Source organism: Oncorhynchus keta, chromosome 8, assembly GCF_023373465.1.
Source record: "Oncorhynchus keta strain PuntledgeMale-10-30-2019 chromosome 8, Oket_V2, whole genome shotgun sequence".
NCBI classification, from domain to species: Eukaryota; Metazoa; Chordata; class Actinopteri; order Salmoniformes; family Salmonidae; genus Oncorhynchus; species Oncorhynchus keta.
This window is the reverse complement of record NC_068428.1, coordinates 12,037,267-12,061,398: the sequence shown is the minus strand read 5'-3', so window position 1 is coordinate 12,061,398 and position 24,132 is coordinate 12,037,267. Positions and strand designations below refer to the sequence as shown.

The 24,132-nt window shown below is 42.2% G+C and overlaps 1 protein-coding gene across 8 annotated transcripts; it reads left to right on the top strand.

The window, feature by feature from the left end:
• Positions 1 to 198: 198 nt before the first annotated feature.
• LOC118386791 (mitogen-activated protein kinase kinase kinase 7-like) lies at positions 199 to 23,148 on the top strand. Of its 8 annotated transcripts, none has more exons than XM_052523463.1 (17): positions 199 to 1,277; positions 1,897 to 2,007; positions 2,125 to 2,190; positions 2,327 to 2,372; positions 3,534 to 3,672; positions 4,559 to 4,687; positions 6,053 to 6,177; positions 6,680 to 6,810; positions 7,056 to 7,137; positions 7,394 to 7,512; positions 7,786 to 7,933; positions 12,364 to 12,444; positions 14,875 to 14,942; positions 15,812 to 15,914; positions 16,391 to 16,574; positions 17,064 to 17,179; positions 18,643 to 18,792. In XM_052523463.1, exons 1-16 carry the CDS (start codon positions 1,197 to 1,199, stop codon positions 17,140 to 17,142), a joined length of 1,692 nt encoding a protein of 563 aa, XP_052379423.1. In that variant the 5' UTR covers positions 199 to 1,196; the 3' UTR covers positions 17,143 to 17,179; positions 18,643 to 18,792. The 8 variants fall into 8 exon arrangements, with proteins under 8 accessions (XP_052379423.1, XP_052379421.1, XP_052379420.1 ...); XM_052523461.1 differs by having other exon boundaries at positions 211 to 839; positions 16,513 to 16,574; positions 18,643 to 23,148; XM_052523460.1 differs by having other exon boundaries at positions 211 to 1,277; positions 16,513 to 16,574; positions 18,643 to 23,148.
• Positions 23,149 to 24,132: the final 984 nt, after the last annotated feature.

Genomic DNA, 24,132 nt, shown 5'->3' with positions numbered 1-24,132 from the left:
GACCGAGATGTGCTTTAGGACCATGCAGACGCCTCTGAGCAGGCGGGTTGGCTGTTTGGTGTGTTTATCCAACTGGATAAAAAAATAATAATAATAATTATGTCCCTCCCTCTTCTAAAACCAAAACTGCGCCCCTGGATTTAATTCACATTATATGGGCAACAACTGAATTGTATTTTGTCCGGAGTACCAGATCTGTACCAACTCTGATTGATGCGCCATTTGATACATTTACAATTTCGTGTTGAAACATTAAAATGAGTAGCATTGCAGTATACCTGTGCCACTCTAACAACGTTTCCATTCAGGCAATAAATCACAGCAGTCATTTGCGTTTTACAACTGTATGTATATTATTAACATGCAAGAGACGTATACTTATACAAGAGGCACACACTTGTGCATGCATCTATTGTAATACTGTTAATAAAACTCGCATCCTTTTTATTATAGTAACACTATTTGCGAAGTTGCATCTGCATGCCATTCGGGGAATAAAACTGGTGGGTCATAATTAAGGTAGCAAACTTCCTGGAGCTGCTGCCTGCAACAAATAGGGGGTGGGTGAAACAAAAGTATATAATGTAAGAAGTCTCAGAGTCGTCATTTTAAAGTTATGTCCGCGAGTCAAGTCGATTCTCTTGAGTTTTAAATGTTGAGGAAATCAATCACCCAATGTCTGGAGCCACTAGTACCGGTGGGGTGCACCTCAGTCTACCGCGGCGACGGGATGGCATACCAGGCCAGAAAGCGGCCTAGTGTCATGTATAGCTAGCTAACTTGCTGAATGACTTTAGTCAACAAACGTCGTTGGCGTACATGATATGGCAATTGAAAATGTATGTATTCAAATTGTTCGCTAACTAGTTAGCCAATCGTCGACTTTTTAGGTAACGTTAGTAAACTGCCTTAGCTAGTTAACTAGCTACAGTAGCTTGCTCAGTTAGCTACCAGCTGGCTGTGTATGATTGTACTGAGCTGGCTATCTAGCCAGCTAACACAGTGTATGAGCTCCAGTTTTTAAAGTTGATTTATTTCCGCGTTAGGTCCGCCAGTGTCTTGGCAAGTTATGTCATGCAATATATATATTTTTTGCTGTTTCTTCGAGTGCGCGTGTTATGCATGTTTTAGCTATTTATTTATTTGATTTTAGAACATATTGGTGTTAATGAGTAACGTTAGTTAGCTAGTTAGCAATGTCTTCCGCCGATATGCTCGAAACTCCACCTGGATATCCCTTTGAAGAAATAGATTATGTGGATATTGAAGTTGAGGAGGTAAGTAGCTAAAAAGCTATATATCAACAACATTCCATTTGATTGGCACGTGTGGGGTCGTCCTCTTATGTGAGTGGCATGACCATATACATTAAAACCAGGTCCTGACGCTGTAGTTGCCTCAATGCTTTTTCTCAATCGTCATACTAACTAGTTCTACCATGCAAGGAATGTTTGTTTATTCTGGTTTTGAAAAGCTTGGTAATTAAACATGACCATTAACTATGTCACTATAGCTATGCCATTCATCAATGATTTTGCCCAAGCCATAGATAGACATGATACAGAATGGTCAGTTAGCTAGCTACTACCTATGTTCCAAATCGATTTGGCAGTGCTTGCTTTGATTATGTAGCGAGTTAGTTAGTTGCAGTTCCCCACAGGTGGGCCCTCCACATAGACATAAGACCCCTCTCCATCAGCAGATGTTGACTGCGCACATACTGTGATTGATATGCTGGATTGTGTAATGGAACTTGCCCACAAAGAAATAACTACAGTGTTAGCTAGGCCTAATATATCCAGGTGGAAAGTGGATTTAGGATTGTCACGATTATAAGGGATTAATAACAATGCATCCAACACACTTTGCTTATGTTGTCTACCTCTTCTCTTTCAGGTTGTGGGGAGAGGCGCTTTTGGTGTTGTCTGCAAGGCCAAATGGAAAGGCAAAGACGTCGCAATCAAGACAATCGAGAGTGAATCTGAAAGGAAAGCATTCATAGTTGAGGTACTGTCCTATTATACTGGGCTACAAGTAGAGATGTTCTGCAAAGTGGTGACAGTGCTGTTTATTACAACTAAAGGAGACCAATCTTGATTGTGTTGCCTTCTCTTCCCTCCCTAGCTGCGGCAACTTTCACGTGTGAATCACCCCAACATTGTGAAGCTGTATGGCTCATGCAATAATCCAGTAAATCAGCTTTTAAACACTCCAATATTTCAGTGTGTTGTAGCCTATGGTTTTGCCAGTTGTTGTTGTAAATACCTTAGAACAGTACATTGTTAGCCTTCTGTTATTCTTGCCTAATGCTAATTTTCCCGCCTAGGTCTGCCTGGTGATGGAATATGCTGAAGGGGGGTCCCTGTACAATGGTGGGTCTCTGGGCGATTATGTAGGATGGCCTTCTGCACTACCACAGTAGACTTGGCCATTGACATGGCTTGCAAATTAGTGCAACCAACACATGCCATGACATACCAAACAAGTGGAAATATTGCAGTCAATGTGTCATTAACTCCAATACCCACATGCAAACTATTCTCTTAATATGCTCACTATTGGCATGATTCCTTAAATAGACCACTATCATATTGGCCAGTCCTTGCACAGTGAACTGCAAGTGGAGTATCAGAGTTAGGAAGTGTAAATGGCCCTTTCCCTGCACAAGCACTTTACCCCCTTGTCTCCTGTTATCCCTCTGAATCTCTATCAAAGTAATATTTTAGGATCATTCAAGTTGACGTTCTTAGTTGTGGTTGTCAAAACTTTGAATATTTGAAACTATAACTTTGATGTTATTCGGTGGTTATTTGTGTATTTGAATGGTGTATACCACTCTCTTAACTCTTTGTATGACATGTCTGTAAGAGTGTGTTCTGTGCAGTGGTGTAAAGTACTTAAGTAAAAATTATTTAAAGTAATACTTAAGTAGTTTTGGGGGCATCTTTAATATTTATATTTTTGACTACTTTTAATTTGACTCCATTACATTCCTAAAGAAAATAATGTACTTTTTAATTAATACATTTCCCTGACACCCAAAAGTACTCGTTACATTTTGAATGGTGATAGGAAAATGGTCAAATTCACGCACTTATCGAGAGAACATTACTTATTTTAACTATTTCTTGAACTGCATTGTTGGTTAAGGGCTTGCAAGTAAGCATTTCACGGTCACGTCTATAAGTTGACCTGTTGTATTCGGCACATGTGACATCCAATTTTATATTTTTTTTTACTTTTGATACTTAAGTATATTTTAGCAATTACATTTACTTTTAATACTGAAGTATATTTAAAACCCAAATGTTTTTAGACTTTTACTCAAGTATTATTTTACTGTGTGACTCACTCACCTGAGTAATTTTCTATTTACTTTTACTCAAGTATGACAATTGGGTACTTTTTCCACCACTGGTTTTGTGGATGAGTGTTTGCATTGGTTTCGAGGTCTCTGTGGAGATATGTGTGGTGCATGTGTTCTGTGTTTATTTGGAGCTCTCTGTGGTAGTGACACTGTTCTCTGTCCACAGTTCTGCATGGTGCTGAACCTCTCCCATGTTACACTGCCTCCCATGCCATGAGCTGGTGTTTTCAGTGTTCCCAAGGGGTCGCCTATCTCCATGGCATGAAACCAAAGGCTCTCATTCACAGGGACCTCAAACCACCCAAGTATGCTCCTCCCCACCTCCTCACTCTCTGTTGTCTCTCGTTTCACTGCCCATAAAGTGGCCGCTACTCAAGGTTTCATTTGTTAGTTGTGTGTTCTAGCCTATGTTATACTATGCAATAGCGTGAAATGCGTTATCTGACTTTTTAAACCAAAAGAGCATAGCTTTTTTCATCCTCTAGTCCTCTGTTATGATAGACCATTGTTTGTTAATTTTTTAAAATCTGGCTTCAGTAGTGAGGCCTTAGTGTTTTCATAGTATGCCTCTGACTGAATTGCTTAGAGTAGCTGTACCGGGTCCAGAGGTTATTTATTGGGATCTGACAGGGGAAAAAGTCCCTGGCAGTTGCAGGGCACTGTGGGAATGACCAGCTGGTCCATTTCCTAGAAACCTGTCCAGAATTTACTCGCTGGGAAGAAATGGGTCAGGCCTGTCGACCACTGGCTGAACTCACAGGCTACATCCCAAATGGCACCCTATTCCCTTTATAGCACACTGCTTTTGACCAGGGCTCATATGTAGTTAATAGGGTCCTATTTGGGATGCTGCCACAGAGTGCTGTTAACCTAACCTTCACGTCCTTTGTGTTACACAGTGGGTGCTGACAGAATGTTTGTATGGTTGTAGTTACTTTCTGTAGGGGATTTGACTTCTCCCCCCCTTGTATGTTTACAAGTAAGAATCTTACTTGATGTATTTCCTTTTTCAGAGTTTTTTTTATGATTCGAAATGTTTACCTTGAATCGAAAGTGGATTTATGAAGCGTTTGTAACCCAGTAGGACCTCAGCATCCTCTGGTAGTTACCTTCACGTAGTCTCACACGTCACCAACCGCTAAAGTTCACGTCTAGCATTTGAGTAGATCTTTGTTTCCCTGTTTGTTTCAGCCTGCTCCTTGTTGCCGGTGGCACCATGCTGAAGATATGTGACTTTGGGACTGCGTGCGACATTCAGACCCACATGACCAACAACAAGGGAAGTGCAGCTTGGATGGCACCTGAGGTGTTTGAAGGCAAGTATGAGCTGCATGGGGAGCTTTTGAAACACATGTAAAAGAGATGTCTGTCTGGCCTCTGTCTTAGAAAGCCCTTGTCCTCAGATGTGTGCTATCTAAACAGGTGTAGCCTGTTTTCACCTAGAGTTCATTGATAGTCGGCGTTTAAGTGATACTCCTGTTAAGACCAGAGTGTTTTATAGTAGAGCTCATGTCTAGTGGTGGAAGTGCTCATTAATTGTAATAGTGCTCCACTTTCGATTTGTCACTCACTTAATCACTGGAAGGCACAGCAAACACGTAGACATTTCTCAAAGCAGGATTTTTATCCAACTTTTGTTAGTATTTTCTTAATTTACAGTCATTCATATCTTGAGTGGTATGCATGATTACTGCACACAGACTTTTAGGTGAATGCAGTGTTTCACTGTTAAATTAAACAACTTAAACCAGATATAAAGTATGTAGAGAAATGGCACTATATATTTTAAAAATAAGATCATCTTTAAGAACTACCAAATAAAAACCAAGACAGTTCGGGAGAATGTACAATTCCCATTGATTTTGTTACGTTTGAGTCACTCGGATAGCATAAGCCATGGCAAAATGTGTAGAATTGCAGGAAACTAGCTTTTAAACAGCAACATTTTGTCTCTGCTAACTTTGCCACCGCTGCTGGAAAAAAATCCTTGGGGAAAAAACTGGAATGGAAGGAAATGTTTCATCCTTGAGAGAATGTAGCGTTTGAGTCTATGCTCTCGAGTGGTCGCCTAATGTACTTTGTTTTACAAAACACATTGAGGCGGTCAGGAGGAAACACATGAGGTAGTCATTATCTTGTTTGTTGAGGGAGTAACATGACTCCATGCAATTAAGCACCTCACATTTGCCCCCAGAATGACCTCCTTAAAGCTAATTTGCATCACAGGGAGAAATGTTTTCAAAAGGCCTAAGCAGCACATCAACTTTAAGCTGAGTCCCAAATGACACTATTCCTTTATATAGCGCACTACTATTGTCCAGAGCCCTGGTCAGAAATAGTGCACTAAATAGGGAATAGAGTGTAATTTTGGAAACAGCCATAACATGTGTGTGAAGAGCAGTTTAATTCCGCAGTAATGGCCACAGTAATTATGCATCTCCGGAGAAGCCCTGAAGTAAAATTGCCTCCTTATTTTCATCGCATTTGTGGTCTAAAGGTGCAGACCAAATAAAGGCTTCCTGTGCTTTACCATAAACATCCCCTCCCTCAACACTCCTCACTTAACTGTGCCTCAGAGAATTACCTTTCATCAGTCAATCAGAGCTATGTCAAGCCCATCATTTTTTCCCCCCCATCTGAAAGGCCCTGAGTGGAGCTCTTTCTCTCCTCTGTGCTTTCAGGCAGCAATTACAGTGAGAAGTGTGATGTGTTCAGCTGGGGAATCATTCTCTGGGAGGTGATCACGCGTCGGAAGCCCTTTGACGAGATCGGTGGGCCGGCCTTCCGCATCATGTGGGCGGTGCACAACGGTGAGTTCAAGTGGTGGGGATGGAGGTGGGGGAGGTGAATTCGTTCATGGTGGTGCTGACATGTCAATCGCCCTGGTGTTTCAGAGCCAGGTCCCCAGTGAGACCTGCTGAGAGATTAAATGAGTTACGAGGCTGACGATGAAGAGCAATTAAAAGACACTCGCCTGTGAGGCGCTCCCCGCGGTTTCTTCCGTCACACACAGAGTGATTGGTCGCAGAATGCAAACGAAACACTGACTGTCTGAGAGCAGGAGCACACCTGGGGCCACGACACTGCTGCTGCGCCCGTTTCTCTGACACGTTAGCAGAGCCTCCACAGCAGGGGCTGTCATTTGCAAGTGTTCTTCGTGTTTTGTACGGCAATGAACTTTCTGGAACGTCCTCATGTTAAAAGATTTGAGTTTCCATACGTTTTACTGTGACTGTTTTGTGATTGTTTGTATTCGTAGAGATGAAATATTGATCTAATGTGTCCTTATCTGTTTGTGTTGATGGTGTTCAGGCACCCGGCCACCGCTCATCAAGAGCCTTCCCAAGCCCATCGAGAGCCTGATGACCCGCTGCTGGTCCAAAGACCCCTCCCAGAGGCCCTCCATGGAGGAGATAGTCAAGATCATGACCCATCTTATGAGGGTAAAGACCCTCCTAGACACACACTCATACTCAGAGATGCATTAAATGAAAGATTGCTTGGCCAAGATGGCCATCCTGCAGTCATTGACCGCCACAATGTCCATTCCAGTGTTTTTTAATTCTATGCCGACACTAACCCTGGATGCATGCAGGACTCTTTCCGTAGTGTCCTGTTCTCAGACTGCTTATCTACCGGTCAGTGTTGGTAATGGCACTCTTACATTCTCTGTCAACCTCTTTTCCAGTGCTTCCCAGGATCTGATGAACCTTTGCAATACCCTTACCAGTATTCAGATGAAGGACAGAGTAACTCAGCCTCCAGCACAGGTATTTTACTGAGTAATGTTGCTCCTATGCTGCTGATTGGGTTATTATTGAGATGCAGGGCTCCCTTGCAAAAGAGACCTTGGTCTCAAAGGACCTCCCTGCTACAATTAAAGGTTAAATAAATAAATAGAAATCTATGTCTTTGAAATAATGGAAGCTTTTATTACCTGCACTGTAGTTTTACCTTCATGACACATCATTGACGTAATGTGGCAATATCTCCGTTGTCTCACTACCTCTCCATTGGGTTTTATAGGTTCCTATGTGGATTGCACTAGCAGCAAGAGTGACACAAACATGGAGCATGTGGACTCTCAGGGGAGCAACGACACAATCAAGATCAAACCTCAGTTTGCACATCAGTTCAGGCCAAAGGTAAGCTGTACTGTACATTACTAGCCATTTCTACCACAACAAATAAACTGGAACAATTTACTTTGTCAAGTGACTAGAAAGAAAAGGTAGACAAATTAAGGCAATTACGTTTGTGTTGATGTAAACAAAACGATTTACACAAGCCTCGTATGAATGTAATCATGGTCATTTTGAAGTAACCATCAGTACTCTAGCCCATAATTTGGTGACCTAAGTGAATATTAGTCAAATGTACAGTAGCCCAACAGTATCTGTTTTGTCTGTGCTCTCCAGGGAGACCCATTGCGGAGCCTGCCTCTGTCCAGAGGGGGCAGTGTTGAGAGCCTGTCGGGGCGAACCCACAGCCTGGTGGCCTCCGAGAGCAAAAGAATGAGCGCAGACCTGTCAGAGCTGGAGCACAGGGTGCCTTTTGCTCCTGCAGGTAAAGTCAGGATCTACAACCTACATACCCCACAATGGATTATGCAAGAGGACAGGTATAGGTCTACATATTTTCGTAACACATACCACATACACTGCTGTAGAGTATGGAGATCGGTGTTGCGGGTAACAATGTAAAATCTTGCGGTAATGATTAATATAACGGAGTTACCGTTCCAATTTGAGTAATAATATTACAGTTACTGATCAAATAAATGGGTATTTACTTTATTCCCTTCCTATTACAGTTATTGATCCTCATAAATATGAGTGATTTTATTCCCTCTTGGCGTAATATAAAAAATATAATGAATTTGTCTTCTTACCAAGTTCCTGTTTTTATACACACACACTTTTAATAAATGTTTTAGTGAGGGAGATGAAAAATGGCAGAAGCATCTAAGACATTGACCTTCTCAGCATGGTAGTGCGCCCATTACTTTGATTTGGTAGGACAAAATGACAAGAATATAACTGTAAAATGTCAGCCGGGCCCAAGCGAGAAACACACGTCTCCACTGCTAGAAACACGACGTCCAATCTCTTGAAGCACCTGCAAAGGCAACAAGCCAACACAAAACTCTTAGTGGAAGACCCCCCCCCCCCGAGACCTGACCACTGCTGCTGAAGATTACTGTCGTCCAGTGTTCCCCAACTGGCAGCCCTGGTTTTATTTGGCCTAGAGTTTTCTGAGCTAAAATAAACAAAATAAAATATAATTACGGTGCCTTCAGAAAGTATTCATACCACTTGGCTGATTCCACATTTTGTTGTGTTGCAGCCTGAATTCAAATGGATTAAACAGATTTTTACACACACTACCCCATAATGGCAAAGTGAAAACGTGTTTTTAGAAATAAAATTGTTGCTAATTAAATACTGAAATATCTCATATCTCATTAGAAATAGTTGTATACCCCTCCCCAGATATATGCCTCGTCACAATTCTATCTCGGAGATCAACAGTCAGTTCCTTGGACTTTCTGCTTTGACACTGTCAACTGTGGGACCTTATCTAGACAGATGTGTTTCCTTCCAAATCATGTCCAAACAATTGAATTGGCCACAGGTGGACTCCAATCAAGTTCTAGTGACATCTCAAAGATAATCAAAGGATATTGGATGCACCTGAGCTCAATTTGGAGTTTCAAAGCAAAGGGTTGTGAATACTTATGTAAATGGGAATTCTGTATTTCCTTTTCAATACATTTGCTAAAATTTCTAAAAACATGTTCATTATGAGGTATTGTGTGTGGATGGGTCAGAAAAAAATATTGAATTCAGGCTGTAACGCAACAATGTGGATTAGGTCAAGGGGTATGAATACTTTCTGAAGGCACTTGCTCAGTACCAGTCAAAAGTTTGGACACGCCAACTCATTCAAGGTTTTTTCTTTATTTTGACTATTTCCTACATTGTAGAACAACAGTGGTGACATCAAAACTACAAAATAACACATGGAATCATGTAGTAACCAAAAACGTGTTAAACAAATGTCAGAGATTCTTCAAAGTAACCATCCTTTGCCATGATGACAGCTTTGCACACTCTTGGCATTCTCTCAACCAGCTTCACCTGGTATGCTTTTCCAACCGTCTTGAAGGAGTTCCCACATATGCTGAGCACTTGTCGGCTGTTTTTCCTACACTCTGCGGTCCAACTCATCCCAAACCATCTCAATTGGGTTGAGGTCGGGTGATTGTGGAGGCCAGGTCATCCATCACTTTCCTTGGTTAAATAGCCCTTACACTGCACAAACCAGATGGGATGACGGTATCGTTGCAGGATGCGTTGGTAGCCATGTGGGTTAAATGTGCCTTAAATTCTAAATAAATCACAGACATTGTCCCCAGCAAAGCACCATCACGCCACCTCCTTCATGCATCACCGTGGGAACCACACATGTGGAGATAATCTGTTCACCTACTCTGCTTCTCACAAAGACATTGCTTGTGCTTCTTGGCCCAAGCAAGTCTCTTCTTATTTGTGACATTCAGTAATGGTTTCTTTGTAGAAATTCGACCACGAAGGCCTGATTCACACAGTCTCCTCTGAACAGTTGATGTTGAGATGTGCCTCTTACTTGAACTCTGTGAAGCGTTTATTTGGGCTGCAATTTCAGAGGTAACTCTGGGTCTTCCTTTCCTGTGGTCGTCCTCATGAGAGCCAGTCATCATACCACTTGATGGTTTTTCCGACTGCAGCTTTTCTGGATGGACTGACCTTCATGTCCTAAAGTAATTGATGGACTGTCATTTCTCTTTGCTTATTTGAGCTGTTCTTGCCATAATATGGACTTGGTCTATTTTACCAAATAGGGTTATCTTCTGTATACCACACCTACCTTGTCACAACACAACTGATTGGCTCAAATGCATTAAGAAGGAAAGAAATTCCACAAATGAACTTTTAACAGGGCACACCTGTTAACCTGCATTCCTTGTGACTACCTCATGAAACTGGTTGAGAGAATGCCAAGAGTGTGCAAAGCTGTCATCAAGGCAAAGGGTGGCTACATTGAAGAATTTCAAATATAAAATATATTTTGATTTGTTTAACACCTTTTTGGTTACTACATGATTCCATATGTGTTCATAGTTTTGATGTCCTCACTATTATTCTACAATGTCGAAAATGGTCAAATAAAGAAAAACCCTTGAATGAGTAGGTGTGTATAAACTTTTGACAGGTACTGTGTGTGTTATAAGTTATACAATTAAAAAAAATAAGATTTATCTGTTCACAAGTATTCCCACGCATAATAGAGAGACGTGATCGTATACAAATGTAAGCAAGGTTTGAAATGATTGTTTTAGTCAAATATTTTATGTTTGGGCTTCTTGCGGTTAGTTTGACGATCCCTGCTTTAGGCCTATCTCATCCAAACAAGACTTGATTTGAATCGTTCTGGAGGACACGCTGTAACCCATGGAGAGCTCAACAAACGTGTAGCTGGGTATGTAGTTGAGGAAATGCTGCCCTTATCGACAGTAGAATCTGTCATTACTGGGCTACTTTTTTACTTTAAAAAAATGTAACCTTTATTTAACTAGGCAAGCCAGTTAAGAACAAATTCTTATTTACAATGATACAACGAACCCGGACGATGCTGGGCCAATTGTGCGCTGCCCTGTGGGACTCCCAATCACAGCCAAGATGTGATACAGCCTGGATTTGAACCAGTGACTGTAGTGACGCCTCTTGCACTGAGGTGCAGTGCCTTAGACCGTGCTTTAGGTCTACATTGTTTACATTGAGTGAGAACACACAACGTTTTTGAGGGTGTAATGCAAAAGTAATATAACAAGTAGTGGAACTAATTACTTTCCCCAGGGAGTAATAAGTCAAGTAATTTGTTATTGTTAAAAGATGTAATGGGTAATATATTAAAAACATTTTAATTACGACCCCAACACTGATGGAGATACAGATTCTGTAACATTGAAGTTGGCCAGCCAACGATATAGTCCTCAGAGATGTACATATGAATATGCAAATGTTTTACATAAACTGCCCATGGCATTCTGTAAGAGCTCGATAGATACATGCATACATACAGTAATCTTACATCAGCTACTGAAGTGGGTTTCATCCCAATACGAGAGATGGAGAAATGTCTATGCCGTTAGAAGCGACTATCATGTCTCCCTCTCCGTCAAACTGCATGCCTCACCCCTCATATAAGCGCCTCCATATGCCCCTCGGCACTGGTGCCAATCATCTCCCCTCCCTCACACAGATCGGCGGCTGAGAGGAGGTCTTGTATTCATCATCAGCCCTGTCATGTTTAAATGTTAAGCTTTGGAGGCAGTCAAATACTGTTTGGAATGAAAAAGCTATAATTAAGTCTCTTGTCAGGGTTTTCCCTCATGCTTTCTTTCCAGCTTTCTTTTGAGAATGTTTTTGCGATGTCAATTATTTTCAACGGTCCATGTGTTATTGTTGTCAATGGTATATCATCTGAATAATAATCAGGTATTTAGCTTTAATCTGTATATCCTCAAAGCTCTTCAATAGTTAAATCAATTATGCTGTAGTTACTGTGTATAAATCAAATGTTCTATATTTATATTACAATCTTCAGAGCCATCTATATGATTTGATCATCTTTTCTAAGTGCATTCATAGTAAATATTCCTATTAGTACATTCAAACTGCTTGCTACGTGTAGCTGAATGCCTAACATGTCTGTGCTCAGACTTCCCATGCCGGGCCTAAATCCGCATCGCTAGCACTGTGATGTCGAACCAATCGACTAACCACAGGACGCATGCTTCCCGTGCAATGCGCATGTACTTTTATGCTTTGCGTGCCAGTAGAGTCCAGTGAGGGGGAGAGGGCACCGTCCGACATGTATGCTCCAGCTCTGGGCCCTCTCTTTGTCTGCATGCATGTGTACGCCAGCTGTGTGTGTATGTGTATCTGTTGCAGCACGTCCCCAGTATAAACGAGGCCACCGTAAAACGGCGTCATTTGGCACCATTCTGGACGTTCCCAAGATCGTCTTCACAGGTACCAGTGCGGACCACCAGGCTACCTGGTGCCCTGGGTGTAGCTGGCTTGACTGAACTGAATCAGTGGGTTCCTCTGTTTGCTCTGGGCTCTTGACACTGCTGTTCCTGTAGTGTCTGTTACTCCAGGTATCACAGGCTACAAGGGTCACTGGCCCCTGTAGGGGCCGACTGGCCAAACACCTTAGACTTTGTCTTTGCATTTTCCGTTTGAATTGAAATATGGGGAGATTTAAAAAATAAATAAATAAAAAAATATTCCCCAATCTAAATAAGTCATTATTTTATGAATGATGATAAACCTGGAGTAACAGAGTTCTCTTTCCTCTCTTGTCTTTTGTGGTTTTGACAAGATGTTTAAAAGGGGCATGAGTTAACATGGTGGCGGCCTTATTGGGGTTTCACCCTCTAGTCACAAGGTGCTGATGGAGCCATTTCAATTCACATAGATCCGTCTTTTAATCTATCTAATCCAGATTAATGGATGAATCCAGACTTGAGTTAGCCTGGTGCAAAACGAATAGAATAGACTCTTGATTTAGGGGCACAGACCGGTTATCTAATCAGCATATTTGCAATCGGAGGGGGGGGTGAAATTTGTGTGATGATAAGATGCATAACTCATAGTCCTGTTTGTCTCTCAGATGTCATTCTGGTTTTACTGCAGGCAAGGAGGGAGTAAATCAGTTGGCTTGGTTGCTAGCTCCCCTCTCAGCTTGTCCCCTCTCAGCTTGTCCTTGTCTCTCATGCGTAGAGGACGTCTGTTAAAAGCTCTGCGAATATATCTTTTTTTTTTTTTTTTTTTTGCTTCTTTACATCCATTAACTTTGTAAAAGTCATTTTGATTAATTTCCCTCACATTGTGGGTCACACAGCTATTATTACCATCCGATATAAGGATGAAAGAAATGGGGACAGCAGCACTGGATATCGCAGGCCTTTTCTATTTAGGAAGTAGGAGCTGTAAGACATGTTGAATGAGTAGTTAATTAAACCGAGTGACTAAGGGAGAGGGCTGACGTAAGGGGATATTAAAGGTATGACAGGGTTGTTATCACTGTATGTGGCACACCTGGGTGTCACTCATTCCTACAGTTCATTTGACACCAGTCTCTATTTAGTAGCTCAATTAGTACGAAGCGTTACTTGATTTTTTTTTAGTTTGTTGACGTTTTGGATTGGCATTCTAATTCAAATGTCTTCAGTTTTGTATCGTAGTAAGCTGGAACTTAAAATGGCTCTAGTCGCAAAGTATTATTTTTTACACACGACACGACAATAACAGGACCTTATTCTGATGTATAGGCCCTAGAGCAACAATCACTGCAGTGACAGTGTCTCTGCCTGTGTGTCTATTGGTTTAAACGTGTTGTGCTATAGATATATCCTACTTTGGAAAGGTAGAGTTAAAATGGTAAGACCATTAGACCAGTACTTAGACCTACTGTACCAGAAAATAGACAGAGGGGCAATTGCCCCCATCTCTGTTCCCTGTAGTGCCACATTTCACAAACCTACATTCCTGGTAGTTTTAGATGTTAGGTTCCATAGTTGTTGTTTTATATATAGAAATCCTGATATTTCAGGTGTTGGCAAGTATTTCAAATTACTTCAATTGTCCCAAATCTAATATTTTAATGGTTACCATTATTGTTTCCCACATTGCAGTAGTTCAAGTGGTATTGTATGGGTCTCTGAGATTGACAGCAAGGAGTGTGCGGAGGGTAAAAAGACCACAATGCTCTCATTGTCAGATCATTTCCAGCAGCTCGATATTCCAACAGTAAGACGTGACTCTGAAGCCATTGTTCAAAGTTCTCCGGCAGAGATGGAACTAATAATATCTTCAACTGCCAGATGGCTGGAATTTCTCCTGTTATTCTGAAGATGCCAGGCAGGTCAGAGCCAGCCTCAGGTTTACCTTGGCTGGGGATTAATGAGGAAGACTAAAGGACAGGGCCAGGCCTGCTTGTCTTGTCTGAGACCCTGCAATGTGCTGTGAGCCCTGAAATAGCCTAGTTCCCCCATCACCAGCCCCACCAACCCAAACAAGCAGATCTGCACAAACACGTGACACAGTGAGGCTTACCTATTCATGTGGTACAGTAGGTGTGGTCTGCAATGGGGTTATGGCAGTGGTGGTGTTTGTCTGCGCGTGTGTTGTGCCGTGTTAGTGTAAAGGTTGGGGGGTGGGGGGGATGATAACTGCTGCTCTATGGTCATTTCATGGCCATGCCATAGCACATGTTGACAGGCCAGGGAGTCGGGGGTTAAATCTGTGCAGCTGTCCTGGCTCTGTGGATTGGACCCCCTCATCCCTCACCACAGACAACGGACAAGTCCCCCTGGAACTGTCTCTGGGTCTCGCTCATGCCCCCCTTCCCTCTCCATTTCTTCTCTATCTCTCCCTTTCGATCCATCCTTTCCACAGCCTCCTGTGAGGCGCAGAGGCGTAGATCTGTACAGGACCTCCCGGGGATCGGCACAGAGTCCAGCCAGGTAAGATGCTCTGCAGTAGAACAGGGCCTGGGTTGTCGAGTGTAGCACCGTACAAGAAGCCTTTCAGAAGCCTTTCATTTGTTTTCCTTTTCAGAGTGGTATAGTATCTTCTCTCCCTTCTGTGGATTGTTTTGCATTTTGACTGATCACGCCTATCATGTTTTGCTTGCTCTCGGAGGATTTGATACATGCTCGGTCAAACAAGGTGTCCCATGGGGGGGAAATGCTACAGGATGTGATGGAGAATACTGTTTGATATGTCACTTTTGAGAAAATCGAGATATTCCAGGTGTAGAAAGAACATTGCCCCCCTACGGACAACCTTCAAATAAGACCCTATGTCCTTGCATTCCTAAACGTTGATTCTACAGTATATTTTGTTAAAAGGCACACCTCTCTCTGTGCAGAGCTATGCAGTAGCAAAGTTCACTGAGTTTAGTAAGAAACTAGACTTTGGACCCGGGTTTGTTTATTTTTGTGTTCTTATACCTTTTTGTGAATTAAGAAAGAATATTTGTGAATTCCCAATAGTGTGACAGAGATTGTGGTTCCTCTGACTTTCTTCCGTGTTTCTCTCTTGCGGAAGTGTGTACATAACCACAGACAGACTTTAGACCTTGTTTTTCACCCTTTATACTTTTTACTTTGCATTGTTTGTTTTACCCCAGTAAAACAGGCTCAGGATTTTCATGTGGGTTTCTGTTGCCGTAGTCATTGTTGACTTTGCTTGAGTGTCAGATGTTGTATGTGCCATGGACAAAAACAAAAGGGCCATTTCTTCTATGATTGGCTGTGTGAGTGATTGACAGTGTTGTTGGCCTGTTACAGGGGCTGTATGAGTGATTGACTGTGTTATGGTCCTGTTACAGGGGAGTAGGAACAGCAGCAGGTCCTCCAGTCCCAGTGTGAGGATGGTGCCGCCTGATAAGACCAGCAGCCGAGGGTACAGCTTCTCTCCCGATGACCCCACAGGTATAGTAGTCTACCTCTGTCACTCAAACATGCTCATCTCACTGTCTACAGCTGCTTCTACAGATGGAGCTGGAAGGAGTTTGGTACATGTACTAATAATAATTTGATGAGCAAATTCACTCATACTGCCCATGTTCCTTACTGTATTATCCTATATTGATGCTGGTGCTCAACTTGTTGCTAAATGTAAGATCCAAAGACATTGTATCCCATTCCCTTTGTGCTGTTGAGAGACGAAAAAGTGAAGGTTGGCGTTTAGAACCAGTTTGATTGAATGAAGTCAGCGTCTCGTGTTGGTTGTGTCACCCTCTCACAACCCTGAGTGCTGTAATGGCATCAATGTCATTGTGGATGGGGGCGTAAATCACTTGAGCAGGTTCTGCAGACATTACGTAATCCTCATCAATGATTTAAGGCGCTGTCACACGGAGCCTGAGAGGGGCGGGGACACTGACACAGGTCTATTTCTGTTGAAGGACTTCTGGTGTCTATTGATAACTGTGTGCCTGCCCAGTCGACTCATCTTGCACCGCCTGGGCCTGTGCTGGTGTCACTGTCAGACCAAAAACAAACACAAGTCTTGCTCTCTCCTGCCCAGATACCAACGGCTCAGACAACTCCATTCCCATGGCATATCTTACTCTGGACCACCAGCTGCAGGTAGGGTTCCATTTCATACTGGACCTCCCCCGACCCCGTCCTGCGAATGTTAAGCATTATTTTATGCCACAAAACAGCTTGATCCCACTCCCATCCCATTCAAGTGTTTGTGTGACCTGTCAAAATTGGCCTCGCGATTGGCCATTTGACAAACTCTTGATTATTTTTCTTTTGTCGATTGCTCTATTTTGTGTTTGATTTCAAATGTTGAGGTTTTCCCTCTCAACGATGTTTTCAAGGACACTGCAAATTGACTGTATTAACTCAATTAGTGCAGGGATTACTTCTGTTGTCACAGTGAGAAAATGATGCTATCCCAAAAGCGGAATGTCTTTATAAATACCCACCGGCTACGGCGGTGAGCCATGTTGTGTATTTTTACAAGCTCAGACGGTTTCTGAGAGCTGATAGAAATACATTTTGCAACACATCTAACTGGCTATAAGCTCCCTAGATCAATTAATGACAACATGCGTGGTTTATTTTCAGCCCCTCGCTCCTTGCCCAAACTCCAAAGAGTCCATGGCCGTGTTTGAGCAGCACTGTAAAATGGCCCAGGACTACCTGAAAGTGCAGACAGAAATTGCCTTACTGATCCAGAGAAGGTGAGTAGTGAACCCTTACTCTACCTCTCCATCTTGTAGGGCAAGCGTTCAGCCACTACCAAAGTGCTGCGATAATACGCTATTTGTTCATTCTGTGTTTTTTTTTTTTAAGGCGACTAATGTGGTACTGCAGTGTCTAATGTAATTAACTCATGTACTGTAAGCCCTGCTGAATGTGGCCAGACACATATTTTTGATGTGATAAAAAAAACATCTCCTGTTTTAAGGGGTGGGCTGTCTTGTGATTAACATAACAAGCAGCTCCATCGCATGTGTGGCACGTATTTAGACTTGGGCGTATGACTATACAGAAGGCCACCCAAAGGCAATTACTGAATTTCGATGACAAATCCAAGGCAGGTAGGCCTTCTATGCCGTGGAAGTCGAGCGCAGTGGAACAACTGGCTGTGGCTAAAGAGCTCGGCTCATATTTCTAGACGATGACTTTAGCAAGGAAACTACCGTGTTTGTGGAGTCAGCGTTTTTCTCACACGGGCTATCCGATGCTTTGGTGCTCCTTTGCATCTCTCTCCAGCCTCTGTTGTGCTTATTGTGAAGTGCCCCTGTTCAAGCACAGCTGAGTAATTCACAATTATCGGAATAAAGGCCCAGTGTAGTCAAAAGCATGATGTTACTGTCTTATATACATTTCCACACGATGAGATGCAAATAATACTGTGATATGGTGAAAATGATGATCATGCCCGTTTTAGGATAAGAGCTGTTTTGAAAAGACAAGCTGATATTTCAGCCTGTTTTGGTGGGATTTAGTTTTAACCTGCCCGGTGACATCACCATGTGGTAAATATACAAATAGCAAGAGTTCCAGACCTCTCTGCCAATAACAGCTACTAGTTTTCTCTCCAATCTGTGTACTCTGACAGTGCTGAGTTAAATTCTTGCTTGAGAAAGTGCGCTTTGCTGAGAAACTATTTCTTTTAAATCAAAATTGTAACAAATAAACAATCACAGTAAGGTACTTACTTGTTAACCAGACATTTTGATATTGAGACAAAAACGGCTGCATTTGGCCTTGTAAATGCAACAGTTTCAACGATTTTACCCAGTTACAGTTCATGTAAGGGAAAGTACATTTAATAAATGACTTAGGCCCTAATCTATGGATTTCACATGACTTGACAGGAGCGCAGCCATGGATGGAGCTAGGCCCACCCACTGGGGGAGCCTGGCCCAGCCAATCAGAATAAGAAAAAAGGCTTTATTAAAGACAGAAATACTTCTCAGTTTCATCAGCTGTCCGTGTGGCTGGTCTCAAAAAATGTATTGTTCTTTCTGTTTGCATTTGACCTTTTTCTCTTTTGCAATGTGCTTCTCTTTTTAGTTCTTGTTATCTGATGTAAGCTGCCGCACTGCAATTCAGTTTTCCATATTGTAAACTGCTCAAATCCACCATTGTGGCAGCTATATTTGTATGTGTAAATAAAACCAATTTATATCTCCAGGAAAGAGTTGATCGCTGAACTGGACCGAGACGAGAAGGACCAGCAGAACACGTCCCGCCTGGTCCAGGAGCACAAGAAGCTACTGGAGGAGAACAAGTCTCTGTCCACCTACTACCAGAAGTGCAAAAAGCAGCTGGAACTGATCCGTGCTCAGCAACAGAAGAGACAGGGCACCTCGTGATGGGCCACAAGCTGGCCGCCACCTGGCTCGTGCTGCAGAGACACACAAACAAACTGTCCCCATGTCATATCCCCTGTTCTCCTCCCCTGCCTCTGCTCTTTCCTGGGTCACCTGTAGTCTAGTCTGAAGCCCAGACCCTACCTGCAAAATAATTGACACTATCTCTCTCCTCCTCCTCCTCCCTCTGCCCCATGACAACTATGATCTCAACCTAGGTACCCACGCCTTCACCCTGTAGGTTCCAGTGAGTGGATCTCGTTTTACCTTGTACTGTAAAGAGACCTGTGTTTTACTGTGTACCTGCATGTTGCGTTATTGACACACCCTGCTGATAACATGGAACGGAATATTAGATGTGCACTCAATCAAGCTGTTATGGAATATCTCTTGCACATCTTTACAGTACATTCTTTGATAGCAGGCCAAAACAATCAGCATGCATCTGCTCTCTCTGCCCATAAAGAGCTGGAGTCCTAATTTGCCTGCTCTGGGTTTAGTGAACACACGGGACCGAGCGATGGGCTTCTAGGCCTCGATTGTCAGCCATCCTTTTAGTCTGGATGCGATGCTTCTTGAGGTGTGTGAGCGTAGTACAGTAACTGCTGCTGCTTCTTCAAGTATGTGAGTACAGTAACTGCTGAGCCTGATTGGAGAGGGAGGCCAGTGAGGGGTGTGAAATATGTTTGTCTCTATTGCTCTCAGGGCCACTCGGACCCTCCCCTGGGCTGCATGGTCAGTGTGTGTCCACCCCTCCTCCCACAGTCCAGTCCTCCCATTGGTTAGTTTTACCCTGACCTGTCCTCCTAACTGGCCAATGGCCATGTGTCCTTGAGAATGTGAAAAACAAAGACGGTCTAGACAAAAAGTGTGAATTATGTGCAGAAGTTGGTGTTTTAATGAATTATGACCAGAATCTATTTGACTAATCTTTGATCTCTAAGTGTTGTTTTGTTACCCTTTAATGCAAAAATAGCCACCTTTTTTTTGGTGAGCACAACCCCTTGCAAAAGAAATCCACCACAACCTATCTGAATGTATGTTCTATTTATTTTACCGGGGGATGTATTTTAGATATGCCTTGCACATCCATGATGTCTTTGATAAAAAAGGAAGGACTTGGCTTGTCACAAGTACCTGGATAGAAACATGGGTCGGGCCTCAAACAGAGATTAAATATAGTCTTCTTTCAACAACCACAAAAAAAAAAAAACACAAGAAAAGACGACAGACTTATTTTCTCAACCTGTTTAATTGAAATAAACTATGTATGAGGTTCAAAGGGCAACATGTTTATCATGACTTTAATTTTGTTTCCTTTTTGTTTTTTTTCCTGTCCATTTTGGTGTTAGAGATGATACTTTTATCTGGTATGGGAATGCAGAGATGTACAAGAGGCCTATCCCTCGCCTATAATATGTTTTTAGTTCACATGTTGCCTTAGAATTTGATTGCTAGATTTTAAAGCATTTGACTTGTTTTTCGTTCCTTTATTGCGGGGTTCACTTGCGCCTCATTTGAATGTAATGGACAGTCAGTCAGTGAGAATGGTATGACTTTTGTTTTGAGGGAGAATTGTATATTATGCCAATGGTTTACCAGGAGGCTGATTGTCTGGTCAAATGAATGATGTCAATAGGCTGCAAAAGAAATCATTATCTGTCACTGCTTTTCCCCATTTAATAGAATGAATCCCAGTAGCTTTAAGTATCCGTGCAAGAAGAAAGTTGATTTAGAGATCTAAACTTACAATGAGAATTGATCTTACTTTGAAATGCTGTCTTGCCGTTTCATTTGACCAGACCTGCTGTTGCTGCTACAGTCCTTCAAATGTTTTGCACAATCCTCTGGTTTTTACTGATTTACATGTAACTAACCGTTTGGGTCTTGTACTTCAAAGTATATATTATGATGGTTTACAAGGGAAGTGACAGGTGAAATTGTGTAAGGGTTCATTTGCTGCAGTTATATCCCTAGTTTTTCCCTTTTCTTAAAGTTATATTCACTATCATTTTATTAACCATTACTGTATATAAAATGTTTAAGAACTATTGGGAACAGGTACAGTGCCTTCGGAAAGTATTCAGACCCCTTGACATTTTCACATTTTGTCTGTTTTGTCTTATTCTAAAATTCATTAAATATCTACACACAATACCCCCTAGTGGCAAAGCAAAACACAGGATTTTAGACATTTTTGCAAATGTATTAAAAAATAAACAGATCACATTTTACATGAGTATTCAGACCCTTTACTCAGTACTGTGTTGAAGCAACTTTGGCAGCGATTACAGCCTTGAGTCTTGGGTATGACGCTATAAGCTTGGCACACCTGTATTTGGAGTTTCTCCAATTCTTATTTGTAGATCTTCTCAAGCTCTGTCAGGTTGGATGGGGAGCATTGCTCCACAGCTATTTTCAGTTCTCTCCAGAGATATTAGATTGGGTTCAAGTCCGGGCTCTGGCTAGGCCACTCAAGGACATTCAGAGACTTGTCCCGAAGTCACTCCTTTATTGTCATGGATGTGTGCTTAGGGTTCTTGTCCTGTTAGACTGGGGAGAAGGTTCACCTTCCGAGGTCTTGAGCGCTCTGTAGCAGGTTTTAATCCAGGATCGCTCAGTACTTTGCTCCTTTCATCTTTGCCTTGGTTCCTGACTAGTCTCCCAGTACCTGCCGCTGAAAAACATCCCCACAGCATGATGCTGCCACCACCATGCTTCACCGTAGCGATGGTGTCAGGTTTCCTCTAGAAGTGACACTTGGCATTCAGGCCAAAGAGTTCAATCTTGGTTTCATCAAACCAGAGAATCTTCTTTCTCATGGTCTGAGAGTCTTTAGGTGCCTTTTGGCAAACTCCAAGCGGTCTGTCATGTGCCTTTTACTGAGGAGTGTCATCCGTCTAGCCACTCCATAAAGTCTTGATTGGTAAAGTGCTGAAGAGGTGGGAGAACTTTCCAGAAGGACAACCATCTCCACAGAGGAACTCTGGAGCTCGTGTCAGTCTAACCATTGGGTTCTTGGTCACCTCCCTGACCAAGGCCCTTCGTCCCCTGATTGCTCAGTTTGGCCGGTCGACCAGCTCTAGGCAGAATCTTGTTGGCTCCAAACGTCTTCCATTTAAGAATGATGGTGGCCACTGTTCTTGGACCTTCAATGCTGCAGAATTATTATCCACAAAATGTGGAAAAGGTCTAGGGGTATGAATACTTTCTGAAGGTACTGTATGTGCCTGGGAGGGAGGCATCATGAAATAAACTTTAACATTGAGAAATTTTATTTTTTAACATGTTTTATATATTTTTTTGTGTGAGAATTTATGGTCTACACGCCCACCCAAATAATTCATAAAACGTATTGATCCACATGGCTCAATATTACAAAAAATGCCAAAACGTTATCCTGTTATGATTTAGATGAGCTAAATTGGTCTTGCAGATTGTGTTTTCATCTTATATCTCGAAGCTTCCCATAACACCCTTCAGTGAAGGTTGTGGGGTGCTGGGTAAGGTGTTTGTTCACACCTGAACTGGCAACACAAACAAATGAGTCTGCTAAAGGGCTGACTACTGATGACGCATCACATCGGTCAAGGACCTTACTGTGTGTAAGTTCAATCATTACTAGGTGGGGTTTTCGTCCCGCTCATCGTTTTTTGTGGTTCTTTGTCTTATATAATGGGGATTTCTGGGTGTTTTTGTGTTCTGCCAGGAGGTGGCGTACAAGATCTAGACATGTTCTCTGTCCAGGAACTGAGGCTCTTTTTCACGGACAAAGAAACTGAACGTTTGCCACTGTATGGTGTAACAGTTGAGGGGATCAAACCTTAATACTCTTAATACTTTGTGTACGGTAATGATTCAAGACTTGTAACCTAATTTATTGATTGTATGAAATGATGATCTTGTTTTATATGGCAACAACACGATTAGTTACACAAGTCCCTAACAAAGCTGGTCAGATTTGCCTTTTGAAGTCTTAGCAAAAACCGATGATCTGATTCCTCTTTCAAGGGCAAAAGGTATGTAACACAATGTTGTTATATTTTTTTGTTAAAATGATCTCCCTTCTGCTTACGAAGGCTGTGTTTTCACCCTCACAATAGAGTTAATCTTGTGTGTTTTGAAGTTGACCGCTAAAGAGAAGACAATTAATAATTTTGAGGAGAAATGATGTCATCTCCCTTCTGCGGCCAGGTATTGTGTTGCTTGCTTTGGCTGGCCTCCATGCCCTTGTTGAACTGTTGAGTGTGGTGGAAATAAAGAACTGAGCGTTTTGTTAGCAGCCCTATCCTGTGCTGCGCTGCTTTGTTCTCACAGTGACATTCTCATTTTGTGTTTTGCTTCTTGTCTCTGCAGAGAGGAAATGGATGGCGAAGGTCTGTGTCTGGCCAAGGAAACATGAATGCCATCTTTGGGCCTGTGTCCCAAATTACATCCAGTCCCGTATAACAAGGGTAGTAGGCAACCCTGGTTCTGGAGGGCCGCAGGCAGTGTTGAATTTGTCTGTGTTGAATTTAGGCATTCACTGAACTGATCAATTATCTCACTTGGTCAGGTGTGGTGCCTAGTTGGTGCCTACCGCTGCCCTATATAATGCACTACTCCTGGCCAAAAGTAGTGCACTATAAAGGGAATGGGGTGCCATTTGGAATGAAGTCTTTGTCTCTTTCCTAGATATGCAGATGTCTTTCTTTTGTGAGTGTGTTTTGTATGCACACATCAACACTGATTTCAAATTCTATGCTTGGATCCAACTGTTACGTGTTTATATTCTTGGTAGGGGATTAGTTAAATTCGTAAGAACTATTGTGCATCTGTCGTAGGAAGATATGACATACTGCATTACACGATTACAGCCAAAAATACCCGTTTTTGTTGTCAGTCATCATGCTTTTGCACAGTCTTTCCTTGACTTTGATGTAAGTGGTTGGCAATATGAATGCCTATAGTACAAGCATTTCACTACACCCACAATAACATGCGCTAAATATGTGTGTGACCAATACAATTTCATTTTATTTGAGCTATTGCACAATGATGTTGTTCATTACTACTGTTTGTAGACATGGCTGTTGAGAAATTACTGCTTGCGTTGAAGTTTAACAATGTGTGGAGGCAGAATGATCATTCATCTTCTCTCTGAAAAGGAAAGTTGAAGTTGCACTTAATGTGCACTAGAATTTCTCTATCTCATGGTAGCCATGGAAACTGTGTGACATAAATAGGCTAGAAACGGTCAGAGAGATGTTGCAGTTTTTAATAATGGACAGAATTTGGGTCATAATATCGTGTATGTTGGTCTATAAATTGCA